The sequence below is a fragment of the Bos taurus genome, chromosome 16 (assembly GCF_002263795.3).
Source record: "Bos taurus isolate L1 Dominette 01449 registration number 42190680 breed Hereford chromosome 16, ARS-UCD2.0, whole genome shotgun sequence".
NCBI classification, from domain to species: Eukaryota; Metazoa; Chordata; class Mammalia; order Artiodactyla; family Bovidae; genus Bos; species Bos taurus.
The window spans coordinates 35,225,658-35,251,248 of NC_037343.1; the positions used below are offsets into that span (position 1 = coordinate 35,225,658).

General features: G+C 40.7%; 1 protein-coding gene across 1 annotated transcript in view; it reads right to left on the minus strand.

The window, feature by feature from the left end:
• KMO (kynurenine 3-monooxygenase) overlaps positions 1–20,924 on the minus strand; it is a 68,322-nt gene extending 47,398 nt beyond the window's left edge. The window contains exon 1 of the mRNA NM_001243298.1: positions 20,750–20,924. Coding sequence (NP_001230227.1) covers positions 20,750–20,803 — 54 coding nt within the window. The 5' untranslated portion in view covers positions 20,804–20,924. The remainder of the gene's footprint in view (positions 1–20,749) is intronic.
• Positions 20,925–25,591: the final 4,667 nt, after the last annotated feature.

Consider the following 25,591-nt stretch of genomic DNA (forward strand, 5'->3'; position numbering starts at 1 on the left):
GGAGGGATTGGGGATAGGAGGAGAAGGGCACGACAGAGGATGAGATGGCTGGATGGCGTCACTGACTCGATGGACGTGAGTTTGAGTGAACTCCGGGAGTTGGTGATGGACAGGGAGGCCTGGCGTGCTGCGATTCATGGGGTCGCAAAGAGTCGGACACGACTGAGTGACTGATCTGATCTGATCTGATATATACACACACATATATATAAATACATGTATGTATGTGTGTATGTATATATATCCCTTCCCTCCCCTCCCACTATCCCCCCTCTCCATGTCATCACAGAGCACCAGGCTGGGCTTCCTGTGCTATTTAGCAACTCCCCACTAGCTGTTTTGCATACGATAGTGTTTATATGTCAATGCTACTTTCTCACTTCATCCCACCCTCACCTTCCTCTGCTGTGTCCACGGGTCCATGCTCTGATAGGTTCATCAGTACCATCTTTCTAGATTGCATATATATTTGTTAATATACAGTACTTGTTTTTCTCTTCCTGGCATTTCACTCTGTATAAGAGCCTCTAGTTTCATCCACCTCACTACAACTGACTCAAATTCATTTCTTTTTATGGCTGAGTAATATTCCATTGTATATATGTACCACATCTGTCAATGGACATCTAGGTTGCTTCCATGTCCTGGCTATTATAAATATTGCTGCAATGAACATTGGGGTACATATGTCTTTTAGAATTGTGGTTTTCTCAGGGTATGTGCCCAGCAGTGGGATTGCTGGGTTATGTGGTAAATTTATTCCTAGCTTTTTAAGGAACTTCAATCCTTTTTCCCATAATGGCTGTATCAGTTTTCACACCCACCAAAGTGTTGGGATTTCTTAAGCATACATTGTGGTCCATCTTCTACATCCATGGTGATGCAGAAACTTACATATCCCACTCAGATCTCTTTTTTTGCGCTCATGCATATTGATGTTTAAGGGCTTCCCAGATGGCTCATTGGTAAAGACTCTGCCTCCTAACAAGGAGATGTGGGTTCAATCCTTGGGTCAGGAAGATCCCCTGGAGAAGGAGATGGCAAACCACTCCAGTATTCTTGTCTGGGAAATCCCATGGTCAGAGGAGCTTGGCAAGCTATAGTCCGCGGGGTCATGAAGAGTCAGACACGACTTAGTGACTGAATACCAATACAACACATATAGATATTTAATTGATGTAGCTTTTTAAATGTCTCAAAGCACCTCAGAATCAACAGATACAAATTGAAACTTGTGATCCTTGCCCCAAATCATGTCAGTTCTCTTCACATGGAATGGATGGGATATCTCAGAAAATGGCATTTCACCCATCCTGTTGCTCAAGCTAGAAATCTAAGAGTCATCTGTGGCACTTTTTCATTCTCCACATCCAATCCATTCAAAGTTTTGCCAATTCTACCCTGTAATTTTTCTCCATCTATCCATCTCTTCTCATTTTCACCATTCTGCTGCTAGTTATCATAATCATTCTGCTTGATTAATGTCAAGTTTGCTTCTATTCTATTAGCATTTATCCGACTTCTTGGCCATTGATTCTCTACAAGCTGTCATTTGGTGTAATGGTGAAATAGGCCATTTGAATGAACTCTTCTGCTAAGAGAAAAAGAAAGCCCAGACAAGTGAACTTGACATTTGGAGCCACACCTAGGGTTATCTACTGATGGCAAAGGAGGCAAAGAATTTCAACAGAATTTTTGATAGACCCATGATGCTACAAGGACAAAATCTGGAGTTTAGGATACATACCCTGACATCCTGCTCAGGAGGGTTTAATAAATGCCCAGGCTTTGGGTTAGGACCCTCAATAAGTATCTAAGAAATAAGGTCAAATGGAAATAAATCAATGATCAAAGGGACCAAAGTAGGTCTAAGACTCTTCTCTAGCACTGATTGGATTGTGTCCATCCAGGATTGCTGGTAACCACAAGCACCTAACAGCAGCAAATATAATCCTCCCAGAGAAACATGACATCACTGTAGGTCTAAGATTTTCTCCATAACATTTTTAAATCATGGAGATCATATCATTTTCCCACCTCAGCTTTGCTAGCCTTCTTTCAGCTGCTTGTTCTCACCATGCTCTCCCTTACCAAAAGATTTCAGTGGTGAACAATCTTTTCCTCTTTTCTCTTTCTAGTAAATGCCTATTCATCCTCAAGTTTCCATTCAGCTTTACTTCCTAAAAGAAGCCTCCTTTAGCTACTGTAATGACCTCAAACCCCTTACTTATGAGTTCTCATAGCACTACAGACTTTTCCTTTGAGAAGCATTAAGGGTTGAACTGGTTCCCCAAATTGATATAGGGCTTCCCCGGTGGCTCAGCAGTAAAGAACATGCAAAGCAGGAGACTGAGGAGATGTGAGTTCTATCCCTGAGTTGGGAAGATCCCCTAGAGGAGGGATAACAATCCACTCCAGTATTCTTGCCTGGGAAATCTCATGGACAGAGGAGCTTGGTGGGGAGGGCTACCATCCATAGCATTGCAAAGTATCAGATATGACTGAGCAACTGAGCACAAGAATGAACATGAAATTCTTATGCTGAAGCCCTAACCCCAGTACCTCAGAGTATAACCTTATTTGGAGTCAAAGTCTTTACAGAAGTAATTAAGTTAAAATGAGGTCACTAGACTGCCCCTAAATCCAATATGATGGGCATATTTATAAAAAAGGGGAAATTCAGACACTGAGACACTCTCAGAGGGAAGATGATATAAAGAGACACAGGGAGAAGACAGCTATCTACAAGCCAAGGATAAAGACCTGGAACAGATCTTTCTCTCATAGCCCTGAGAAGGAGCCAACCCTTTTGACACCCTGATTCTAGACCTCTAGCTTCCAGAACTGTGAAATGATAAATGTCTTTTGTTAAATCACCTGCCTGTGGTACTTGGTTATGGCAGCCCTAGGAAACTAATAGAAAGTGCTTATCACAATTGAAAGCTTACATCTTTAGGGTAATCCTGTAATCAATATCTATTTACCCCACTGAGCTGCAAACCGTTTTTGCTCATCATTTTATCCCTGGCCCAAAGCATTGTGTTTGAAACATAATAAATACTGGATTGATATTTGTTGAATTTATAAATGAATAGGAGAGATTACATTTTTAAGTAAAATTTGTAACCAAATCAAGCCACCTATGTATATCTATGGAAAGGAAGAAAACCACTGGAATCAAGCAGAGTGGGATTCAGCCATGTGGTTGGAATAGAAAGCAAGGAGTTGAAGTATTAGTTGGATTGATGGACAATAGTAATTAAACTGGATAGGAAGGAAGGAAAACAGAAAAGGCTTATGAATGAGGAGGTAGGAGGTCCTTGTGAAGAACAGATGTAGCAGAAGCAACTGAATGAGAGAGTTAGGAAGTCAGGAGGTTTTGAACAGAGAGCCCCATATCCAACATTATTATTGTAGATGAGGCAGTTCTGTGGAATGACAGTGTCAAGGTCCAGAATGTCATCATGGGACTCGGAGGCTGAAGTACAGTGGAGGTGGAAGATTGAAAGTACAGAAACCAAGGAACTGAGAGGCTAGGGAATTGGCTAGGACAATAATGCGAACTTTGATAGTCACTCAAGGCAATGGCAGGGCTGGAATATAGAAAAAAGATTAGGTGTCAAGTCTTCAATATTGGGTGGAAATGGCCTAGAGGTTGATTGATGACAACAATGAGGGGACAGAGGTGATAAAGTAGTGTCAGTAGCCTCAAAGGATTTACAGATAAAAACGGAGACAGAAGCTGCAGGCTGAAAGTTGCAGTGTAGAGTAAGGATACCATGGCAACTCCCAATCCTGAGATGCTTGTGCTGTGGGAGAAGGCTGTAAGACTGTTGCTGTCCTTAGGTTTAAGCTAAGATCAGGAGTCTGAGGGGCAATGCACTAAGTAAAGAGAAAACACTGGAAATTTTGCATACCAAAAAACAGATCCAGTGGACTCTGTGCAAGATTTTAGAAGAAACAGTAGCAAAGAAGTCAGCAGGGAGACAGGATTCAATGCTGGATGAGGGTAAATACTAAACTAGAGAAGCTCTGAGATGTGAGGCTGGTGGGGTCACAGCAGCCCCCGGTGGATGTGGGAATAAGGAGAGGGCTTTGCACCTGGGCAGTGTGTAAGGGACCTATTAGTACAGTTGTGTAGTCACAAGAGCTTCCCGGGTGGTGCAGTGGTAAAGAACCCACCCGCCAATGCAGGAGATGCAGGTTTAATCCCTGGGTTGGGAAGATCCCCTGGAGTAGGAAATGGCAACTCACTCCAGTATTCTTGCCTGGGAAATACCATGAACCAAGGAACCTGGTGGATTACAGCCCACGGGGGTCACAGAAGAATTGGACACGATTTAGCGATTAAACAATAACAACAACATATCACTCTGGTAGGGGAGGTTGATAATGGGGCCAGAGGTATATGAGGTGGGGGGATGGGAGGGAGGTCCAAGCAGTGGAGAGGGGGCACGGAATATGTGTATACATGTGGCTGATACACTTTATTGTACAGCAGAAACTAACACAACATTGTCAAGCAATTATACTCTAATTTTAAGAAAATAATATCTAGTAAGGGCAATAGTAATAAGTTGTATCAAGGAAAGAAAAACTGTAAGCTAACAGTAAAGTTCATACAATAAAATAAATTTCTTCAAATGGTTAAATTGCTCAGTTGCATCAGAAAAAAATAATAAAAGGGATTAAAAGCTAAATTGAGTAAGTCTCACTGAAGAAAAAAAGAACGGTTTGTGAAAATCTTCTTTCTTTCAGTGTTATGATCATTGGAGAAGGGAATGGCAATCCACTCCAGTGTTCTTGCCTGGAGAATTCCATGGACAGAGAAGCCTGGGAGGCTACAGTCTGTGGGGTCGCAAAGAGTCGGACACGACTGAGCAACTAACACACACACACAGTCCATGATCATAACTGCTTCTTTTATGCATATGGAAAACAGGGCAGGAGAAGGATATTGATCAGGAGACGAAGAGGGTCAGGAAAGTTGGAGTGAGGGTAGAGGAAGTAATTTAGAAATTAGTCTTTTCTTGTATTTCCTTATTTACTGGGGTATAGTTGCTTCACAATGTTGTATTAGTTTATGCTGTACAATGGAGTGAACCAGCCACCTGTATACATATATCTCCTCCCTCTTAAACCTTCCTCCTACCCCACATCCCATCCACTAGGTCACCAGAGGGCACTGAGCTGAGCTCCCTGTGCTGCACAGCAGGTTCCCATTAGCTATCTCTTTCACACATGACAGTGTATATATGTCAATCTCAATCTCCCTATTCATCCCATCCCCCACCCCCTCCCTGTCTCCACACATCCATTCTCTATGTCTGCATCTCTATTCCTGCCCTGTGAATAGGTTCATCTGTACCATTTTTACAAGTTCCACATACATGTGTTATTATACAATGTTTGTTTTTCTCTTCCTGACTTTCTTCACTGTGTATGACAGGCTCTAGTTCCACCTACATCCCTGCAAATGGCCCAACTTCGTTCCTTCTCATAGTTGAGTAATATTCTATTGTATACACTGGGAAAACAGCCCAGGGAGAAAGACAACAGGACACGCAAACCGCAATCTAAACAGCAGAAGATCAGTGAAATTAATATAGGGAAATGATATAACTGATGGGGCCTTCCCGGGGAAGCCCATTCCCCCATAACTTCTGCTTTAGCTCCTCTCTGAATTACCTAGATAACAGTAACTGATGCACATTTCCTGAGTCTTTTTTTAACAGATGTGAAAACTCCACACCAAATGGAAGCTACTTGATGATCATGAGTACATAGCCCCAGACCTCCTTGAGCCTAAGGACTGAATGTTAACCCCTGCAACACCACTCTTTCCTTCACTATCAACCAACCAGAGAATTGTACATGAGCTGATCATATACCCTGTGACCACCACCTACCCTCTCCACCTCACCTGGCCTTTTAGAATGCTTTGGTGAAACTCTTCAGGGAGTTCATGGTTTTTTGGACATGAGCCACCAGTCTCCTTGCATGGCCCTACAATAAACCTCCCTCTGCTCCAAACTGACATTTTGGTTCATTTAGCCTCACTGTATGTCAGGCACACCAACTTGCCTTTATTGGCAATAATAGAAAACTAGAGAAACTGAGATTCAGAAGCAAGAATAACATTCATTTGTTTCCAGGGAATTCAACTTGAATTATGGAATAAATGAATTATAACAAATGATGTACAAATATTAACAAGAGTCAGTGATTGGGCTCAGAAGGGGCTCATTTCCAAGCCAATGACCTACTCTTTATGGGTTTTTTATGTTACTTTTCTTTGACCAAAATTTGATTCCAGGATCTGGGGAGACAAAGCTGACTCAGGTGAAGATATGCTTCAAATTTTTCTAAAGTTGGCAAGGAGGTTGATCCTTACCTCTCCAACACTTCCTGTATGTTTGCCAATCAAGCCTACATAAATAGTTCCTTATGAGGCAGAAGGAAAAGAAGGAATATCACATGATATGGACACAATAGGAATTAGTATAATCTTGTTTCATGAAAATTTTAAGTGCTAGAGAGGATGAGGGTTAGTAGGATCTCTTATGCATTGCTTGCAGTGATTTCAAGTTGAGTTTTCACATCTCTGACAAATCAGCAATTCCTCTTCAAGGCATATACCCAAGAGAAACTCCCGGAGACACGTGCCATAATATCCAGAGCCACAGTTTTCATAACTGAAAATAAATAAAATTCTGGAAACAGTCTACATAGCCATAACAGAGGTAAGGACAAATAAATTATGGTATAATTACATGATAAAATAGTATAATATGAATATATGAGTAACACTATGAGTAAAAAAAAGTTCCAGAAGACTTCAAACTGCCTGATACTCATATAATAAAAACAACTACAACTAAACCACTTGTATGTGTATATCCACAAGTTTTAGAAGTATATTTGTTATTTACATGTGTATATATATATATATATATATGATCAGCATATATCATGTATATATCATAAAACTTTTACATATATTTATGTAACCAAGAGAAGCAAGATTTAGGGCAATGTAATGGGTGGGAGAGAAGCACAGAGGTTATTGTAAGTCATTGCATGCTCAGTCGCTTCAGTTGTGTCCGACTCTTTGCAACCCTATGGACTGTAGCTCACCAGCCTCCTCTGTCAATAGGACTCTCCAGGCAAGAATACTGGAGTGGGCTGCCATGCCTTCCCCCAGGGGATCTTCCCAACCCAGGATCAAACCCTCATCTCCTTTGGCCTCTGCATTGGCAGGTGGGTTCTTTATCGCTGAGCCACCTGGGAAGCCCGGTTATAAGTCACTGCAATGCATCAATTCCAGTTGAGTGGTGAGTTCAAACGTACTGCTGCTGTTTCTTATTATTAATAAACATAAAAGAATAAACAACAATGCTTTCTCCAAGACCAGTCATAATAAGGTGTCCAATTCTGTATTACTAACGTTTGAATCCATCCTAAAGGAGATCAGTCCTGGATTTTCATTGGAAGGACTGATGCTGAAGCTGAAACTCCAATACTTTGGCCATCTCATTTGAAGAGTTGACTCACTGGAAAAGACCCGGATGCTGGGAGGGATTGGGGGGCAGGAGGAGAAGGGGACAACAGAGGATGAGATGGCTGGATGGCATCACCAGCTCGATGGACATGAGTTTGGGTAAACTCCAGGAGTTGGTGATGGACAGGGAGGCCTGACGTGCTGCGATTCATGGGGTTGCAAAGAGTCGGACACGACTGAGCCACTGAACTGAACTGAAGTGAACTGAAGATTTGAATAAAACTAAAAGGAAAAATTATTTGTAGATATTATATAAATTCAGCTAGAAAGATTAGTAACATGGCTTATAAAGTACTTTATAGATTCACTCTAACTTTATTTCTCCTTCTCACTTCTATGTAAAATGCTCTTAATCAGGAATTGGACTGTAGCCCACCATGCTCCTCTGTCCATGGGACTCTCCAGGCAAAAATACTGGAGTGGGTTGCCATGACCTCCTCCAGGGGATCTTCCTGCCCCAGGGATTGAATCTGAGTCTCCTGTATTACGGAGAGATGCTTTACCGTCTGAGCCACCAGGGACTCTTTAGTTGTTACACAGGCAAAAATGCTAGGAAGACCCAAAGAGATAAATGGAAAGGAAAATATGTGTATATCATGCTCAGCCCACCACATACTCTTGGGTAAGGCCCAGCTGCTTCCTGTGCATCAATAAGGAGGGAAGCTGGTGAGAGGAGGGAAGAAACTATATGGGGTTAGACTCCTAGGAGCTATTGTAGTTTTCATGCCAGTTCTTAGAGTAAAGCCTGAAAGTGAGAAGTCACTCAGTCTTGTCCAGTTCTTTGCGACCCCATGGACTATATAGTCCATGGAATTTTCCAGGCCAGAATACTGGTGTGGGTAGCCTTTCCCTTCTCCAGGAGATCTTTCCAACCCAGGGATCAAACCCAGATCTCCCGCATTTTGGGTGGATTCTTTACCAGTTGAGCCACAAGGAAAACCCAAGAATACTAATACTGGAGAGGGAGAGGGTAGTCTATCCTTTCTCCAGCAAATCTTCCCAACCCAGGAATTGAACCAGGGTCTCTTGAAGCATTGCAGGCAGATTCTTTACCAACTGAGCTATGAGGGAAACCCAGACAGAGTTAAGCCTGGACATAGACTATTACGAAAAACCTCCATATTTGTTTTGCAGCATCAATAGTTCACAGTAGTAAGAAGTTTTAATAAAAAATAATCTGAAAAGTAAATGTTTTATTAACAACTGGCTTAGCCTGTTTGTGCTTCAGCAGACTGAGGCGATTCCTTGGTTACATAATCATGGATTTACTCCACTCTGCTCTTCCATTTCTCCACTTACTCTAACTTCCTTCTTTAAGGGTCATGTGCTTGGACCCCACTGTGGACCATTATATTGATGCCTAACTTACTAATTTAAAAGATAATTTGAACATTTCTTTTATATAAATGTGGAGTTATGCTTCTCAGGCATTCAGCCAGTGTGGCTTTTTGCAGTAGGATCTACTACCTTTCCTCTGATTCCCACGTGACCTCAGCAGCAAGGATTGTTCAAGTATCCAATGATCATGCTGCTGCTGCTGCTGCTAAGTCGCTTCAGTCGTGTCTGACTCTGTGCGACCCCATAGACAGCAGCCCACCAGGCTCCCTAGTCCCTGGGATTCTCCAGGCAAGAACACTGGAGTGGGTTGCCACTTCCTTCTCCAATGCATTAAAGTGAAAAGTGAAAGTGAAGTCACTCAGTGGTGTCTGACTCTTAGGGACCCCATGGACTGCAGCCCACCAGGCTCCTCCATCCATGGGATTTTCCAGGCAAGAGTACTAGAGTTGGGTGCCAGAAAACTTTAAATTTATTGGATTGGCCCCAAATTCATTCAGGTTTTCTCTAACATCAGGAAAACCCAAACAAACTTTTGGGCCAATCCAATATAAATGCTGACCTTAACAGGAAGAGGCATCATGATTTTTAAAATGTCATACTTTCTATGCCTTTTTATATAGCATGTTTGAAATTAATCTGGTAATGTATTGTTAAACATCAGTCAACTAATTTTGACCTCATGAAGCATATAAAACTCTCCCTAAGAGTCACAGAGATTGCTTGTTTCTGAGTCTGTCACCAAACAAGCTTTCGAAAAGCCTATTAATAATCTCCTACTCATGGAACTGATGCTCCATCACTTCAGTACTGTCCAACTCTTTGCGACCCCATGGACTGTAGCCCAGCAGGCTCCTCTGTCCATGGGTTTCTCCAGGCAAGAATACTGGAGTGGGTTGTCATTTCCTACACTCCAACTCATGGAACTAATGTAATGTTAAACATGTGTCAACTATTTTTGACCTACTGAAGCACATAAAACTTTCCCTAACCCCACTCCAGTACTCTTGCCTGGAAAATCCCATGGATGGAGGAGCCTGGAAGGCTGCAGTCCATGGGGTCGCTGAGGGTCAGACACGACTGAGCGACTTCACTTTCACTTTTCACTTTCATGCATTGGAGAAGGAAGTGGCAACCCACTCCAGTGTTCTTGCCTGGAGAATCCCAGGGATGGGGAAGCCTGGTGGGCCGCCGTCTATGGGGTTGCACAAAGTCAGACATGACTGAAACGACTTACTTAGCAGCAGCAGCAGCAAGAGTCATAGAGATTGTTTGTTTCTGAGTCTATCACCTAACAGGCTTTACTAAAGCCTGTTAGGCTTTAGTACTAATGGAACTCATGGAACTATATCTTGGTCTTTGAAGAATTTGATCTTTGAAAGTAGCAACGTAATGAGAAGAACCAGATTGTTAATTGCACTTCCTCTGAAATAAGCAAATAAGAATGTCTTCATACTTTGTAACTATTACATCTGCTAGAATTGAGAAAGTGAAAGTGTTTGTTAGTATCTCAGTCATGTTCGGCTCTTTGTAGTCTACCAGACTCCTCTGTTCATAGAACTTTCCAAGCAAGAATACTGGAGCGGGTTGCCATTCCCTTCTCCAGGGGATCTTCCCAGACCAGGGATTGAACCTGGGTATCCTGCATTGCAGGCAGATTCTTACCATTTAGCCATCCAAGGACTCTAGAATAGTGAATGTTATGTCAAATGTTTTATTATTTAGATCTTACTCTGAACTCTCTTACCTGTATCATTTGAATTTGGTCTCTAAAGTCAAGCAACAGCCCTGATTTTCCTTCTTTTGTTGATGATAAGATGAATGCCCCCCACACTTTGAAGTTGGGGCTCTTAAGAAAGTTTGTTCATGACTTTTTCTCTAGCCTAGATACTCCTCCAGAACACCATCTCTGACTACTGAACCTCTCTTCCTGGATGTCTTCCTAGGAAGATTCCTAGGAATCTTCATCTCAACATAACTCACATTCAACTTATTCCCCTCCTCAACCTTCAGACCCTTCTCCTCCTCTGTGTTCTTTCTCTTAGTGAATGACGACTCTACCTGCTATTTTACCCAACTAGGATAACTCAGAGAACAGTTAATGCCCTCTCTACCTACAAATATATATTTAAAGAGGTAACAAGTACTATTTATTGCATCTTTCAAATCTCTCTGAAAATAGGTCTCCTTCCCATACCTTCCACTGTTCCTATATGGGGCTCCCATTGCCTAACACCTGGACTACTACAAGTTTTCTAGCAATTCTTCCTCCCCCCAGTGTCTACCTATTTAAGTCATACTTCCAGAAGAGCTGGCTATTGTCTAAAACAGAAATTGAATGATGCAGTTCCTTTCTTAAAATCCTTTATTGGCTCCTCATAAGTCTTTAAGAAAAAGTCCAAAGTTTTCAATATGGCATAAAAGATTCTTACATTTGATCCCAGCCTCTCAAGCTCATTTTTCTTCCTCCTGTTCTCATATACTATCTCTAAGAGGTAGACCGAAGTCACTGTATTTTTCCTGAATATGCCTTACACTTTGACACCTATGTGCATTTGAATCTAATGTTCCCTTTGCCTGGGCTGTTTTTTCCTCCTTTAGCTTTCATTCAAGAATCATATCCTCTGTTCAATTTCTCTTAGTATCTCTCCAACTCCAAAAGACTTGTCTTTTCTTCTTTAATTCCGTGGATGCATATATGTGTTTTAATATCTTTCGTAATTAGCTGAATTATTTATTTACATTCCTGACTGACTTTCCCACTAGGCTGTGAATGCCCAGGGATTAATGATATGTGTATGGCTTGTATTTTGTCCATCTTTCTATTTCCGGTACAGACCTGATACTTAGTAAAAGACTCAACAGTTTGTAATAAAAATTTAGAAAGTATTTGAAAGATAATGTAATCTTCCACAATCTTACCACCAGGGAGAACCAGTATTAACATTTCCTATGTATTTAAAGCAAATGATATTTCTTCTTAAAATGGTATTAGGATATATAAAACATATATTTTATTATATAGTTATCTTTTAAAAAGGAATAGTATACTGTGAATGTATTTCCAAGTCATAAGATATTTTAAATCATAATACTTAAGAATTGCCTTACATTTTGTTGTATGCAATACCCTTACATTTGTACATTGGAGTTATTTTAAATTTTTAGGGTTATAAACAATTGCATGGTGCCCACTGAGTTCTTTTGGTAAAATCACAATAATGAAATCGTCCATCAAAGCACAGGTCTTAGTGACAGGGACCAAACTCCCAGAAACTTCTGAGATCCATACTCTCTTTCTGTCTGCCCCATTGGTTCTTGAGCCTTAGTATCAGGAGGAATGGAGGAATTTATATTGTTTAGTATCAGGAGGAATTTATATTGTTGAATTATAAACAAGGTGATGAGAATGGAGTAGAAGAGAGTCTGAGATAAGTTGAGGAGAGGGTTTTGATGGCTTGGAGTGTGGCAGGAGTTAGTTGTATCTTCTTTGGTTTTGTTTTTGAAATAACTGGAAAGTACATGGAAGAAGTTGAGAGTGAGCGAGATTTTTAGAAGGTTTTGTTACAGGTTTTGTACATACTCCAGATTTGGTGTATTTGAGAGTCTATATTAGAGTCTAATGCTTTTAACTTCCCTCAGATTAAAGGACAATCTTCCTTCTAAAGGCAAGGCATTGCTGAAGCTGACTTTCAGAGAGAGAGGGAGCATGTTGCTTTCTTCAATTCCTCCATATTTTTAAGACTATCAGCATATATTTTTTTCAAATTGTCTTCAAGAAAAAAGTGCTAACTGAGATTATCATCACCAGTGGAGGAATGTTCTTTTCTCTTTGAGGTGACAGATAGATGAATAGCTGAATGAAGAGATGTGTATGGACAGATGGACAAACAGTATTTTGGAGCCAATAAAAGGAAAGCAGAACACTTTCTTGGTAGGCAGTTAACAAAACTGATCTGTCTAAAGTTATTGGCTCCATTTCAGATACTGTTCATTAGGCAGCAAATGAACTAAACGCTGAGCAAGGACTTTTGTTTTATGTAGGTGAGAACAGGGTTTATGAGGTACCTTATCTATCAGGGTAGCAAAAAATACTCAAAATGTTAGTCAGGCCTGTTAGAGAAATACAGATACGTGAGTGAGATAGCTCAAAGAAAACTTATTTGGTGAGAGGAATTGTAACATAAGCAAAACTACAAAAGAAATTGAGGAAAGCTAGTAGAGTGAGATGAAAACTTGTCTCTACTTATTGAGCAAATTCAAGATGACATCCATGGTCACAAAGAAACTGACTTCACTTCTGTTTGTACAAGGTGCTAGAAATCAGGGCAGTAATACAGGTTTATCATATGTAAGTTTTTGTGCCTGAGGAGTGGAAAGCAAGAGTGACGTGAATAGACATTTTAATATTAATGAAATAAAATAATAATAGTTATTAAGCTATTTGCATGGTTTGTCTCGTCAATATTTGCGTAAAGTAAAAAGTATACACTTGAACTAACTATTAGTTCAGTTCAGTTCAGTTGCTCAGTCGTGTCTGACTCTTTTCAACCCCATGGATTGCAGCATGCCAGGCCTCCCTGTCCATCATCAACTCCCGGAGTTTACTCAAACTCATGTCCATTGAGTCGGTGATGCCATCCAACCATCTCATCTCCAACCATCATCCCCTTCTCTGGCCTTCAATCTTTCCCAGCATCAACTATATAGAGAACTATCAGTACAGTTCAGTTCAGTTCAGTTCAGTTGCTCAGCCATGTCTAACTCTTTGCAACCTGATGATCGCAGCACGCCAGGCCTTCCTGTCCATCACCAACTCCCGGAGTTTACCCAAACTCACATACATCGAGTCGGTGATGCCATCCGGCCATCTCATCCTCTGTTGTCCCCTTCTCCTCCTGCCCCCAATCCCTCCCAGCATCAGGGTCTTTTCCAATGAGTCAACTTTTCGCATGAGGTGGCCAAAGTACTGGAGTTTCAGCCTCAGCATCAGTCCTTCCAATGAACACCCAGGACTGATCTCCTTCAGAATGGACTGGTTGGATCTCCTTGCAGTCCAAGGGGCTTGCAAGAGTCTTCTCCAACATCACAGTTCAAAAGCAACTATATATAGACAGACCTTAACCAAAAATTATGAAACATTTGATGGTTTATACATGTCTAGAATATTTATTTTGGAGGAAGTGAAAATTCTAGGTGACATTTGATTTCTATGTTTATAAAGACTAGATTGAGAACAAAGCTAGTGACCTTCGAGGAAGGAAGTATGAAAAGGAAGCAACAAAACTGTAGAGTTAAAAGAATTAGGGACCTAGTCTTAGCCCATGATGAAGAAACAAAGACCCAGAGAGGGTAAGAGTTCCTGCACTTCCAGCAGATTGCAGCCTTTCCAGTGCATTCTCCTCACTGTCTTTTGCTGCTTCTGTCCAACTGAACTGAGTGAAGAGTGACTGTGAGGTGGAAAGACCCTAGAGAGACAGGGAAGAAAACAGTGTCTAGGGCCATTTTGGCATAAGGTCCAGTTTGAGCCTATAAATTTGTGACAGAATTGAACATCTCTAGACGTGAGATATAACCTCTCATAGCATCAAGGTCAGGCAGTTTCAAAGGCAGTTTCATCAGTTGTTGTTTAGTCGCTAAGTCATGTCCAACTCTTTTGCAACCCCATGGACTATAGCTCACCAGTCTTCTCTGTCCATGGAATTTTCCTAGCAAGAATACGGGAGTGAGTTGCCATTCCCTTCTCCAGGGGAATCTTCCCAACCAAGGGATTGAACCTGCATCTTCTGTGTCTCCTGTATTGACAAGCAGATTCTTTACCACTGAGCCACCTGGGAAGCCCCAGTTTCACCAGTAGAAGCCACTAACAACTTGACTACTAGGGGACAGGGCACAATTAACAATAATAAGTCATGGAAAACATGTCTCCTTGACCTGATGTTTTGAACAACTTTACCCTCTAAATAAGCTCTTAATGGAGAATTTCGCTGGGTCAAACAGAGGGGGAAAGGAGTTGCTTGTCAGCTAGGGAGACAGAAGAAATGCATCAATATTGCCCTAAAATACATCTTCAAAGTGTGTGCTAGAACAATGGACACTGCAACAGCAGGCAACAACTAAGGCTGCTATTCTCAATAATCCTTACAGCTGAAACTCTAAACTTCAGCCAAAAAATGAGAGATCAGTAGCTGTAACTGTCACTGAAAACTCTGATCATTTCCATCATATTTGTAAGCATTGAAAACAGTCACCTCAGCAGCAGCATTTCCAGATACCAAGAACCTGAATACCTACCCATCTTCAGGACACATGTGCAATGGCCTTTCTTTTGACTTCTTTGGATTGTCATTTGGTGAAGAAAACAGGTCTCACTCTAACCTAAACTCATGTGGCAGTTTTTTACCCCTGGGTTGACTTAAGTTAGAATTAGAAAACTGTAAAACTCCTTCCTAATGGCAACCCACTCCAGTATTTCTGCCTGGAGAATCTGAAGGACAGAGGAGCCTAGTGGGCTATATAGTCCATGGCGTTTCAAAGAGTAAGACACGACTGAGTGACTAAACAACAACAACAAAACTCTTTTCAGCCTGAAAAGTAGAGATTGGTTTTTAAATCTTCTTTTTTTTTTAATGTTAGTCCTTAAAAGTATTGCATTCATTATGACTCCATTCTGAAAAATAGTGTCTTTGTTTTACTTGCCCATAACATCTAAGAGCATGATCCTGCACTTTGTTCTGAAAGCAAACTCATGCACACAAGATATTTGTGTGTTTGACAGTACAAGGCACTGGGATAACCGTTATAAAAGAAAAGGGGGCAGGACCCAAAGATAAGAAAATATTTAGACTCATGAAGTTCTAGAAGCTTCTATGGGGAATAAACTATGCATATCTACAAATTTGGGTGGCTCAGTGGTAAAGAATCCACGTGCTGGTGTAGGACATGCAAGAGACAGGGGTTCGATCCCTAGGTTGGGAAGATTCCCTGTAGAAGAAAAATGCCATCCCACTCCAGTATTCTTCCCTGGGAAATCCCATGGATGGAGGAGCCTGGCTGACTGTAGTCCATTGGGTCACAAAACAGTCAGACATAACTCAGCAACTAAACAATTATCTCTTTATAATTATTATGTCTATAACTTTAACAGAATGCAGTCTGTGATAAAGGCAAGCAAAGTCCTATGTGCATTCGCAGGAGAAGTTACACCCCCAGCTTCCAGGAGGTAATCCTTATTGCAGGGGAAGGGATTGGGAGCAGTGTTTCACACAAGAAGGAGAATAACTGAGTATAGTGATTTTTTGTAAATACTCAGATTAACATTCTTGAAAAACTGTTTAACGTCTTTTCCCACTCTTTAATAGATAAACTTTAGCCAGTTTATGATCATGGTTTACAATTTCTTTCACCTTTAGTTTCTCAAAGACTCCTTCATTGATCTATTGGTTACTTCTGACCTCTTTGACTTAACATGTCTTCAAAGAACAGAAATCAATTGGTTAATCACAGAATCAGATGATCACTACATTAGAGCAAAGACAAATTCTTGAGTGATCTTTCACTAGGCAAGGTATCATTGGGGGAAAAAATCAGTTCATTATATTATTTGGACTTCTGAGTAAAGGTTTTCAGCTCTGTTGCAATTTTCCCCCTGGGGCCCAGAAAGAGCCTTTAGTGTATCAGCCTTTAATAACCAGAGATCCTAATCTAAAGGACTAGGATCAGTCCATGGGGAGGAAGATAAGGGGAAGGGTGAAACACACACACACACAAAAGAAAGTAGATGGGCAAGCAAATAATTTTGTCCTTTATGTATTGAATTTAACCTTCTTGAATCACTCTTTGTAATCAGCATTTTTTTTTAATTTCCTCAGTATTCAGTCTTTCATCCATTTTGAAATTTCCTTTACCTTCATATCATTAAGAAGAGTTTTTCATTCCTTTCATTCATTTATCTGTCAAATACTAAATAATGACATTAAGCAATATTAGGTATGGTTCCAGTGACGAGAGGCTATATCCTTGTAGGAATAGATGCTTAATAAACAGCTTACCTACTTACCCAAAACAAATAAAGTATATGATTTCAGGTGCTGATAGGTAATATAAAAAACAAAAACATGGAAAGGATGAGGCCAGGCAGGTAGACAGACTCAGTTCCTGTAGGGCTTTTGGTAAGGAGTTTAGATTTTACTTTATTTGTAATGGAAGGTTTTAAGCAATGAATGGTAATTATCACACTAATGATTTGAAAGGTTGATTCTGGCTGCTGTGTGACTGCCTATGGATAAGAGTAGAAGCTGGGAGATCATTTAGGAGGAGGCTGCAAGAGTATGGATAAAGAATGATGGCCCTAACTAGGATGGTAGCAATGACCAGAATTGAAATATATTTTTGTTATAGAGCTGCCAAGGCTTATTGGTAGAATGAAAGAGAAACAGGGATTTTCATAAAATGAAAAAAAAGAATCAGACGTGATTCCTAAGTACGGACCTGAGCAATAAGGTGAATTGAATTCCTTTGCAGAGGAATTTTAATTGCTTCTTAATATATGTGTATTAGTTCATGTCTTCCATTTTCTAGCACATGTATGTGTGCCCAGATAATGAAGTGGTTCTATGATGAAGAGTTAAAGTGTTATTCAGGGAGAAACCTGCGGATGATACTCACATTTTTATGCCTTCCAAAGTCATATATCCAATCACATATTTGTTATATCCCCTAGCTCAGTTGACAAAGAATCTGCCCGCAATGCAGGAGGCGCTAGTTTGATTCCTGGGTTGGGAAGATCTCCTGGAAAAGGAACAGGCTACCCACTCCAGTATTCTTGGGCTTCTCTTATGGCTCAGCTGGTAAAAAATCCACCTGCAATACAGGTGATCTGGTTTCAATCCCTGGATTGGGAAGATCTCCTGGAGAAGGGAAAGGCTACCCACTTCAGTATTCTGGCCTAGAGAATTCCATGAAAGTATAGTCCATGGGGTCACAAAGAGTTGGACATGACCGAGTGACTTTCACTGTCACTTGGATATCTAAGCGCCATCGTAAGAGATATCACTGCTGCTAAGTGCTAAGTCACTTCAGTCGTGTCCGACTCTGTGCGACCCCATAGACAGCAGCCCACCAGGCTCCCCCGTCCCTGGGATTCTCCAGGCAAGAACACTGGAGTGGGTTGCCATTTCCTTGTCCATAGAGAAGAGATATCACTGCTGCCACCCTAATCCAAGCCTTGGACAAACACAACAGCCTCTTAACTGGTCTACCTGGTCTTAAAATTTTCCCAGTTCTCTTTATAACAGCCTAAGGAATCTTAAAATCACGGCTTGCTTTCCTACTTAAAATCTTCCAACGGCTTTCCATTGCACCTAGGGTAAAATCTGTCTGCCTTGCACTCTAAGATCCTAGGATTCTCCCCAGCCTCAGTGGCCACTCCTTTCCAGGTTCATTCTTTGTGCCTTTCTGTCTGCTCTAAGAAAAGTACCCAGCTCTTTATCTCCTCATTGTTTCTCTACAGTCCTTCATCTACTCCAAATGGTCTTTCTGTAGCCCTTCACATGATGGCTTCCTTTGCATTTTTCAGGTCATATATCTCCTCAGAAAAGCTGTCCCTGACCACACTCTATAAGTGGATACCCTCAAGACCCTACAGCATTACCCTGCTTGAATTTTTTTTTTTGTAGTACTTAGGCCTCACTGAACTTACTTTTCTTCTCCATTATCTTTCTCCTCCCTAAATGCTTATCACTATATTCCTAGTACCTAAAACAATGTTGGCACATAGCTGGAACCCAATAAGATTTTGTTGACTCCATGAATTCACATTTTATGAAAAATTTTGATAGGAACGATTGGATTGAAGCCAGGTATAAAGTATGAAGAAATGAGGATGTATGTCACATGCATTGGCCAACACAGCATGTGATAGTGAAGGAGGAATCAGAACTGGCCCTATCTTGAAAGCAGGACTCCATCTTGGGCTGGACTGTGGACTCTGAGCTATAGGCCCAGTATCTGTGGAAACGACAAACCAACTGGAAAACCAGGCCCCAGGAAGGAAGAGCCCCTAATTATCTGTGTAACCAAATGGAATCATACAGTCTACTATGCTTATTGAGGTATGACCACAGGCCTATTGATAATTGTCCACTGTTAACTACCTAGGCTTAAGGCATATGAATCACGGGTTAACTTTTATTGTCAGGGAATTTGGGGAGGTGGGTTCGTGCATGTACACTTAAGGTACATAAGGTTTTCACAAAAACTGATCGGGGGTCCTTGGCTAAGGGGAGACTCTGCCTTGGGCCCGCTGGTGTAATAAACTGCACTCCACTATTTGCTTATCCTTCTGAGTGAGTTTATTTCCCAGAACGTGTGGCTACAACAATAGCAAACCAGAAATGTTAAAACTGTCATCATACTTTAGGGAAAACACGAAAAGGAAGGCAACACCCAAGTCAGAATTAGCACAAACTGTATAACTCTATATGTGGTACAAAATGTACTCATTTACATACAACCTAGAACAGTGTCTGGTACATTATTAGGCCCTCAGCAAATTTTCGCAAAGTAAATGAAATAAATAAACACCTATGATTTAAAAGCGTGCACATGATTAAACCAAAGGCAAAGCCAAAATGATTAAACTTTAACTAATGGGGATATTTTGATTCCAAAATAGTTGTTCTGCTAAGGGAGGGGAAAATACAGTTTCACTGAGGCAGCCCCATGTTAAGCAGAGCAATGGCACCCCACTCCAGTACTCTTGCCTGGAGAATCCCAGGGACGGGGGAGCCTGGTGGGCTGCTGTCTATGGGGTCGCACAGAGTCGGATACGACTGAAGCGACTTAGTAGCAGCAGCAGCAGCTTTCCTATAATAACCGTGGAAGCAGAGAATAGACACCCTCTCCCCTCATCTTGCCAGATGTGGGGTCATCTCAGCCCATTCATCTCACCTGCTCTGTGCCTCACTCCCCCAACTTGGAACAAGCCAGACAGGATCACTGAATAAGTATTACTCCCACTTACTCAAACAACTAGTGAACATTCAATGTGATAATTCTGCATTAACTTCATGTTTCTTGACACTTTTATTCTTACTAGACAGTATAAACTGAGTTATTAACCAAAGCAGGGCAAATGTTTTGATTAAAATGACTATTTACATTAATATTTGTTTTAAAACATAGTCCATTCAGGGATTAATCAAATTCAATTTGCTTTATTTTCTATTTTGAAAAATGCTATACAGAAAAAACAAGGGAAAATGGAAATAAGATAGCTCTTTTAGGAAAGAGCAAACTAAATTAATACCACATTTTAAAAAGGTGTATTTAAATATCAGAAACGTTTCAAAAGAAAGTGAACAATCCTTACAAGTGATTAATAATACTAAAATAAGTGAAATAGGTGAGGAAGATTAGAGGTATAATATCTTTATACAACAACAAAGGTGGTCAAAAAGTTATAATATAACTAACAGTTATAATATAAATAAGCACCACAGATGTAACATGTAATTAATGCCACTGTATGTTGCATATGAAAGTTGTTAAGAGAGTAAATCCTTAGAGTTCCCATTACAAGGAAAAAATATGTTTTCTTTTTCTGTTATTTTATACCTCTCTGAAATGAGAAATACTCACTAAACTTCTTGTGGGAATCATCTTATAATGTATGTAAGTGAAATCATTATGCCGTACACTTGAAACTTACAGAGTGCTCTATGTCAATAATACTGCAGTAAAACTGATAGAAAAAATATTAATAAAAGCAATTAATCTCTGATCAAAAAGCAAAAAAGAGTAATGATAATATAATACCACTACCAGGAATAATATATCCAAATAGATTCTTACCAAGCCACCACCAATGATAGCTATATTTTTTCTTTGAATATCAGAAGAATCCATCACTGCTGAAGTGTTTTTCACAGCTGTTGCAGCTCTCTTCACAGAGAAAACTGTCTCCTATACACTGACTTCCCTCCGTCTTTGCCTTAAGCCCTGCATTGGTGAGCCAGCAGCAGCATTTGAATAGGGCCCTTTTTCCTTGAACTTAGAAGGTAGCATTTAACCCATTAGTTGCCGGAAGGACAATCAGCTCAACTTTAGGGGAAAGGGAATTTGTTGCAATAACCAAATTTTGAAAAATCCAGCCAAGTGAAGACTGAACACTCTCTTATGTGTAAGTCAGAATTTTTAAAGCACAAGTTTTGTGGCTTTTCTTCTTCCTTTTCTATACCAAGTATTCTTAGTTTCATTTTCAACCATGACTAACCCATGCATGAAACTTCCCTGATCTGGTGTCCCAGAGCATCTTACACTTCTCTTAATAAGATGGCGTGGTTTCCCAATTGTTCTGTGGATTGTTCTTGTTATTAAGACTGGTCAGGAATTTCACCTAAACCATCCTTATGGATTGTCTTTAACAGACTATACCAGGGAAAACATTTTTCATACTCTGAATATTCTCCTGAGCAAGATTTTGAATTATAAAACTGACAATACTTCCTTTTTTGTATCAAATGCTAGAAACGTTAGAACCTAATTTGTGTATTAATCCTAGGGGAAATGGATAATATTATGCTTTTTGTAAATTCATTCATGGCTTCATATTGTCTCTTAAATTCTTTGTCTTCTTCCGCTCCATTTTAAATGTATATTTTAAATTTCTGTGTGTATTTTTGAATTGGAGGGTTTTTTATAAAACAGAACATGACAGGTAAAATAAAGTAAGAATGTAAATGAAGATGCTTCTTCACTTCCTGGTGAGAGCAGGAAGCCTTCAGACTGGTTTTCCTCTCATGAGGAACTAGGGTTCAACATCAGTCGATAGTGACCTCTTGTGGATAAGTATAATCAGCATTGTTGTTAGGAATTTTTTTTCAGAAACGTTTACTTATTTATTTAGAATAGTTAATGAGCTTCCCATGTAGCAGTGGTAAAGAATCCACGTGCAATGCAGGAGACATAGAAGACAGGGGTTTGATCCCTGGCTTGGGAAGATCCCCTAGAGTAGGAAATGGCAACCCACTCCAGTATTCTTGCCTGGAAAATTCCATGAACAGAGGACCCAGGCAGGATACAGTCCATGGGGTCATAAAGAGTGAGACATGACTGAGTACACACACACACACACACACACACACACAGAATAGCTAATACATTTACATTTTATGAAATACAAAAAGTACAAAAGGGTATACAATGAATAGTCAGTTTTCTTTTTCTTTTTTTTTTTTTCACTTTATTTAAATTTATTTATTTATTTATTTATTTTGCATTGAACCTGGACTGGCATCTCGTTTCATACATGACATTTCACATGTTTCAATGCCATTCTCCCAAATCTTGCCACCCTCTCCCTCTCCCACAGAGTTCATAAGTCTGTTCTATACATCAGTGTCTCTTTTGCTGTCTCGTATACAGGGTTATCGTTACCATCTTTCTCAATTCCATATATATGCGTTAGTATACTGTATTGGTGTTTGTCCTTCTGGCTTACTTCACTCTGTATAATAGGCGTGGAGTCAGTTTTCTTCTAATCTTGTCCCTTAGCCAGCTATTTCCCCCAAGATAACCAGGTTTTTTATTCCCTCTTCTTTTATGAACACCTCTCTCCTGCTTTCTCTCTCTCCCTCCCTCATACCTCCTTCCTTTTTTTTCATAAATAGTAGCCAATTTTATACACTTTTCCACACTCCAGGTTTTCATTTACAACATAAACTCAATAATTATTTAATGTCAGTATACAGAGAGCTGTTTCATTTGTTTTTTCATTGTGGGCTATAACACCAAAAACTAAAGCACGTAAAACCCAAGTATACAGTCCAATAACTTACTGTAAAGCAAGTACTCATGTATTTACCACTCAGACTATGAAAAAAAAAATTGCCAGGGCCCCAAAAGTCTACGTGTGTCCATTGCCAAAAGTCTCTTCACAGAGGTAATCGCCATTCGTACAAGCAACCTTGTAACCCTTTAGTTTTGGACTTCCCTGGTGGTTCAGAGGTTAAGAATCTCCTCGCCATGCAGGGGACACAGGTTCAATCCCCGACTGGGGAAGATTCCACGTGCCTCAGAGCAACCAAGCCCTTGTACCACAGCTACTGAGTCTGCACTCTAGAGCCCACGAGCCACAACTACTGGGCCACACAGTGCAACTGCTGAAGCCTGCATGTTCTGGAGCCTGTGCTCTGCAGCAGGAGAAGCCACCGCAATGAGAAGCCTGTACACGGCAACTAGAGAGTAGCCCCTGCTCACTGCAGCTAGAGAAAAGTCCATGCACGGCAACAAAGACCCAGTGCAGCCAAAAATTAATAAATAAGCTTTAGTTTTGCCTCTTTGCTTCTTTTTATTCATTTACAGTAAGCTTTACTGTAATGAATTATGCTGGGTTTTTTCTTTGAAATTTGCTTCTTTTCTTCAGTATTTTATTAATCTGTGTTATTCCATGGTGTTCTAATTCACTTGTTTTCATTTATCCATTCTACTGTTGATGGACATTTGGGTGTTCCCAGTTTTTCAATATTGGGTGCCCAAAAAGCTTGTTAGGGCTTTTCCATAAGATGCTACAGAAAAACCTAAATGAACTTTATGGCCAACCAAATATTTTGAATAATGCTGCTATGATCAGCCTTGGATATATTAGTACAATGTAGTACACATACAAATGAGCATGTATATTAGCACAGTGTAGTGCACATACATATGAGCATGTATTTTACTACAACATAGTGTGCATACATGTGAGCTTGTATATTAGTACAGTGTAGTGTGAAGAAGGCTGAGCGCCGAAGAACTGATGCTTTTGAACTGTGGTGTTGGAAAAGACTCTTGAGAGTCCCTTGGACTGCAAGGAGATCCAACCAGTCCATTCTAAAGGAGATCAGTCCTGGGCGTTCATTGGAAGGACTGATGCTGAAACTGAAACGCCAGTACTTTGGCCACCTCATGCAAAGAGTTGACTCATTGGAAAAGACCCTGATGCTGGGAGGGATTGGGGGCAGGAGGAGAAGGGGCGACAGAGGATGAGATGGTTGGATGGCATCACTGACTCAATGGACGTGAGTTTGAGTGAACTCCGGGAGTTGGTGATGGACAGGGAGGCCTGGCGTGCTGCGATTCATGGGGTCGCAAAGAGTCGGACACGACTGAGCAACTGAACTGAGCTGAACTCAACTGAGTGCATGTACATACGAGCTTAGTATAGTGTAGTGCACATTCATATGAGCATGTATATTAGTACAATGAAGCGCACATACATACGAGCATGTATAGGAATTATATACTGGTTATGCTTATTTTTAATTTTCTGAAACAAAGTTATGTTCCAAAGCATTTTACTTTTACTTGACACAGTGTATAGAAATTTCTTTTCTGTTACATCCTCATCAACATGTACATTGTTGGTATACCCAGTACTTGCTGGTGGATGTGTACTCTATCCCACTATCATTTTAATCTGCATTCTTTGATTATAAATAAAGGTGGGCACCTCATTCACATTTGCTTTTCTTCCTCTGTATACTGCTCAATTTTCATTTGGGTTGTCTTTGTTTTTTTTTTTTTTTAACTGACATTGGATATGAGTTTTATTCTTTATATATATTGCAAATAACGTCCACTCTCTGGCTTGCCTTTTTGCTTTCTTAGTGATGCCTTTTGATGAAAAGATATTCTGAATTTTAGCATATCAAATGTACCAACCTTTTCCTTTATAGGTTTGTTTTGATGGTTATTTATTTGGGTTTAGGAACTCATGTTACCTAATTTACGTATGACTATTTTAAACTGAGTGCTCAAAACTGCATTAAAAAAAAATCAAGAAGGCAGAACAGAAGGATGTGGATCTTACCACCTCCCACAAAAGCATCAAAAATAAATACATTTACGTGTGGAACAATTCTCACAGAACACCTACTGAATGCTGGCAGAAGAGCTCCAAAGCTACATGACAGGTTACAATGTAACCAGGTAGGATGAAAGAAAAAAGCAAAGGATTGGTAGGGGACCAGCATCCCTGAAGGGGAGCTGTGAAAGAGGAAAGTTTCCCTTACCTTAGGAACACCCTTCAGAGCCTGAGATGACAGACAAGATAGATTAGGAGCTTCAGAGGCTCAGAGCAGAGTGTAGCAGCCAGACTGTCGCAGGCAGAAAGGAGAAAGACAAGCACAGACAGTCCTGGCTACCTTCCTGCGCTCCCCAGTCTGAGGTGCTAGTCTGCTGGTGTGCAGAAATCTGAACTTCAGCAGAGAGACCAGGGGAGAGTACTGGGGATGGCTCCATGGAAACAGCCTGAAGGGTCTGGAGTACGGTCCAAGCAGCAACCAAGGGTGTAGATGGGAGGGGCCCTGGTCCATCAGAGAAGCCCTATCGTTAACACAAGTATAAAAGGAAGGACATGGCCCCACCATAATGGTCTCGTTTTCAGCATGCTCGCTGCAGGCAAGGCTCCAGTGTGCAAGCAATGGTGGGTTGTCCACAAGCAGAGGCAGGGCTGAAATCTGAGCCTATGCCCAGAAGCTGTGATCCAGATTTACACCATCAGTGGCCAATTTGTGAGCTCAGTACCTGATGAACTTCGGGGTGGGTTATTAGTGCTCCCACAGCTGGAGTGGGTCCCATGGTAGCAGCTGCAAACTTTGTGGGTGGGCACATGTAGAGGCAAGGCTGGGCCTGAAATGATTCCATAGTCCC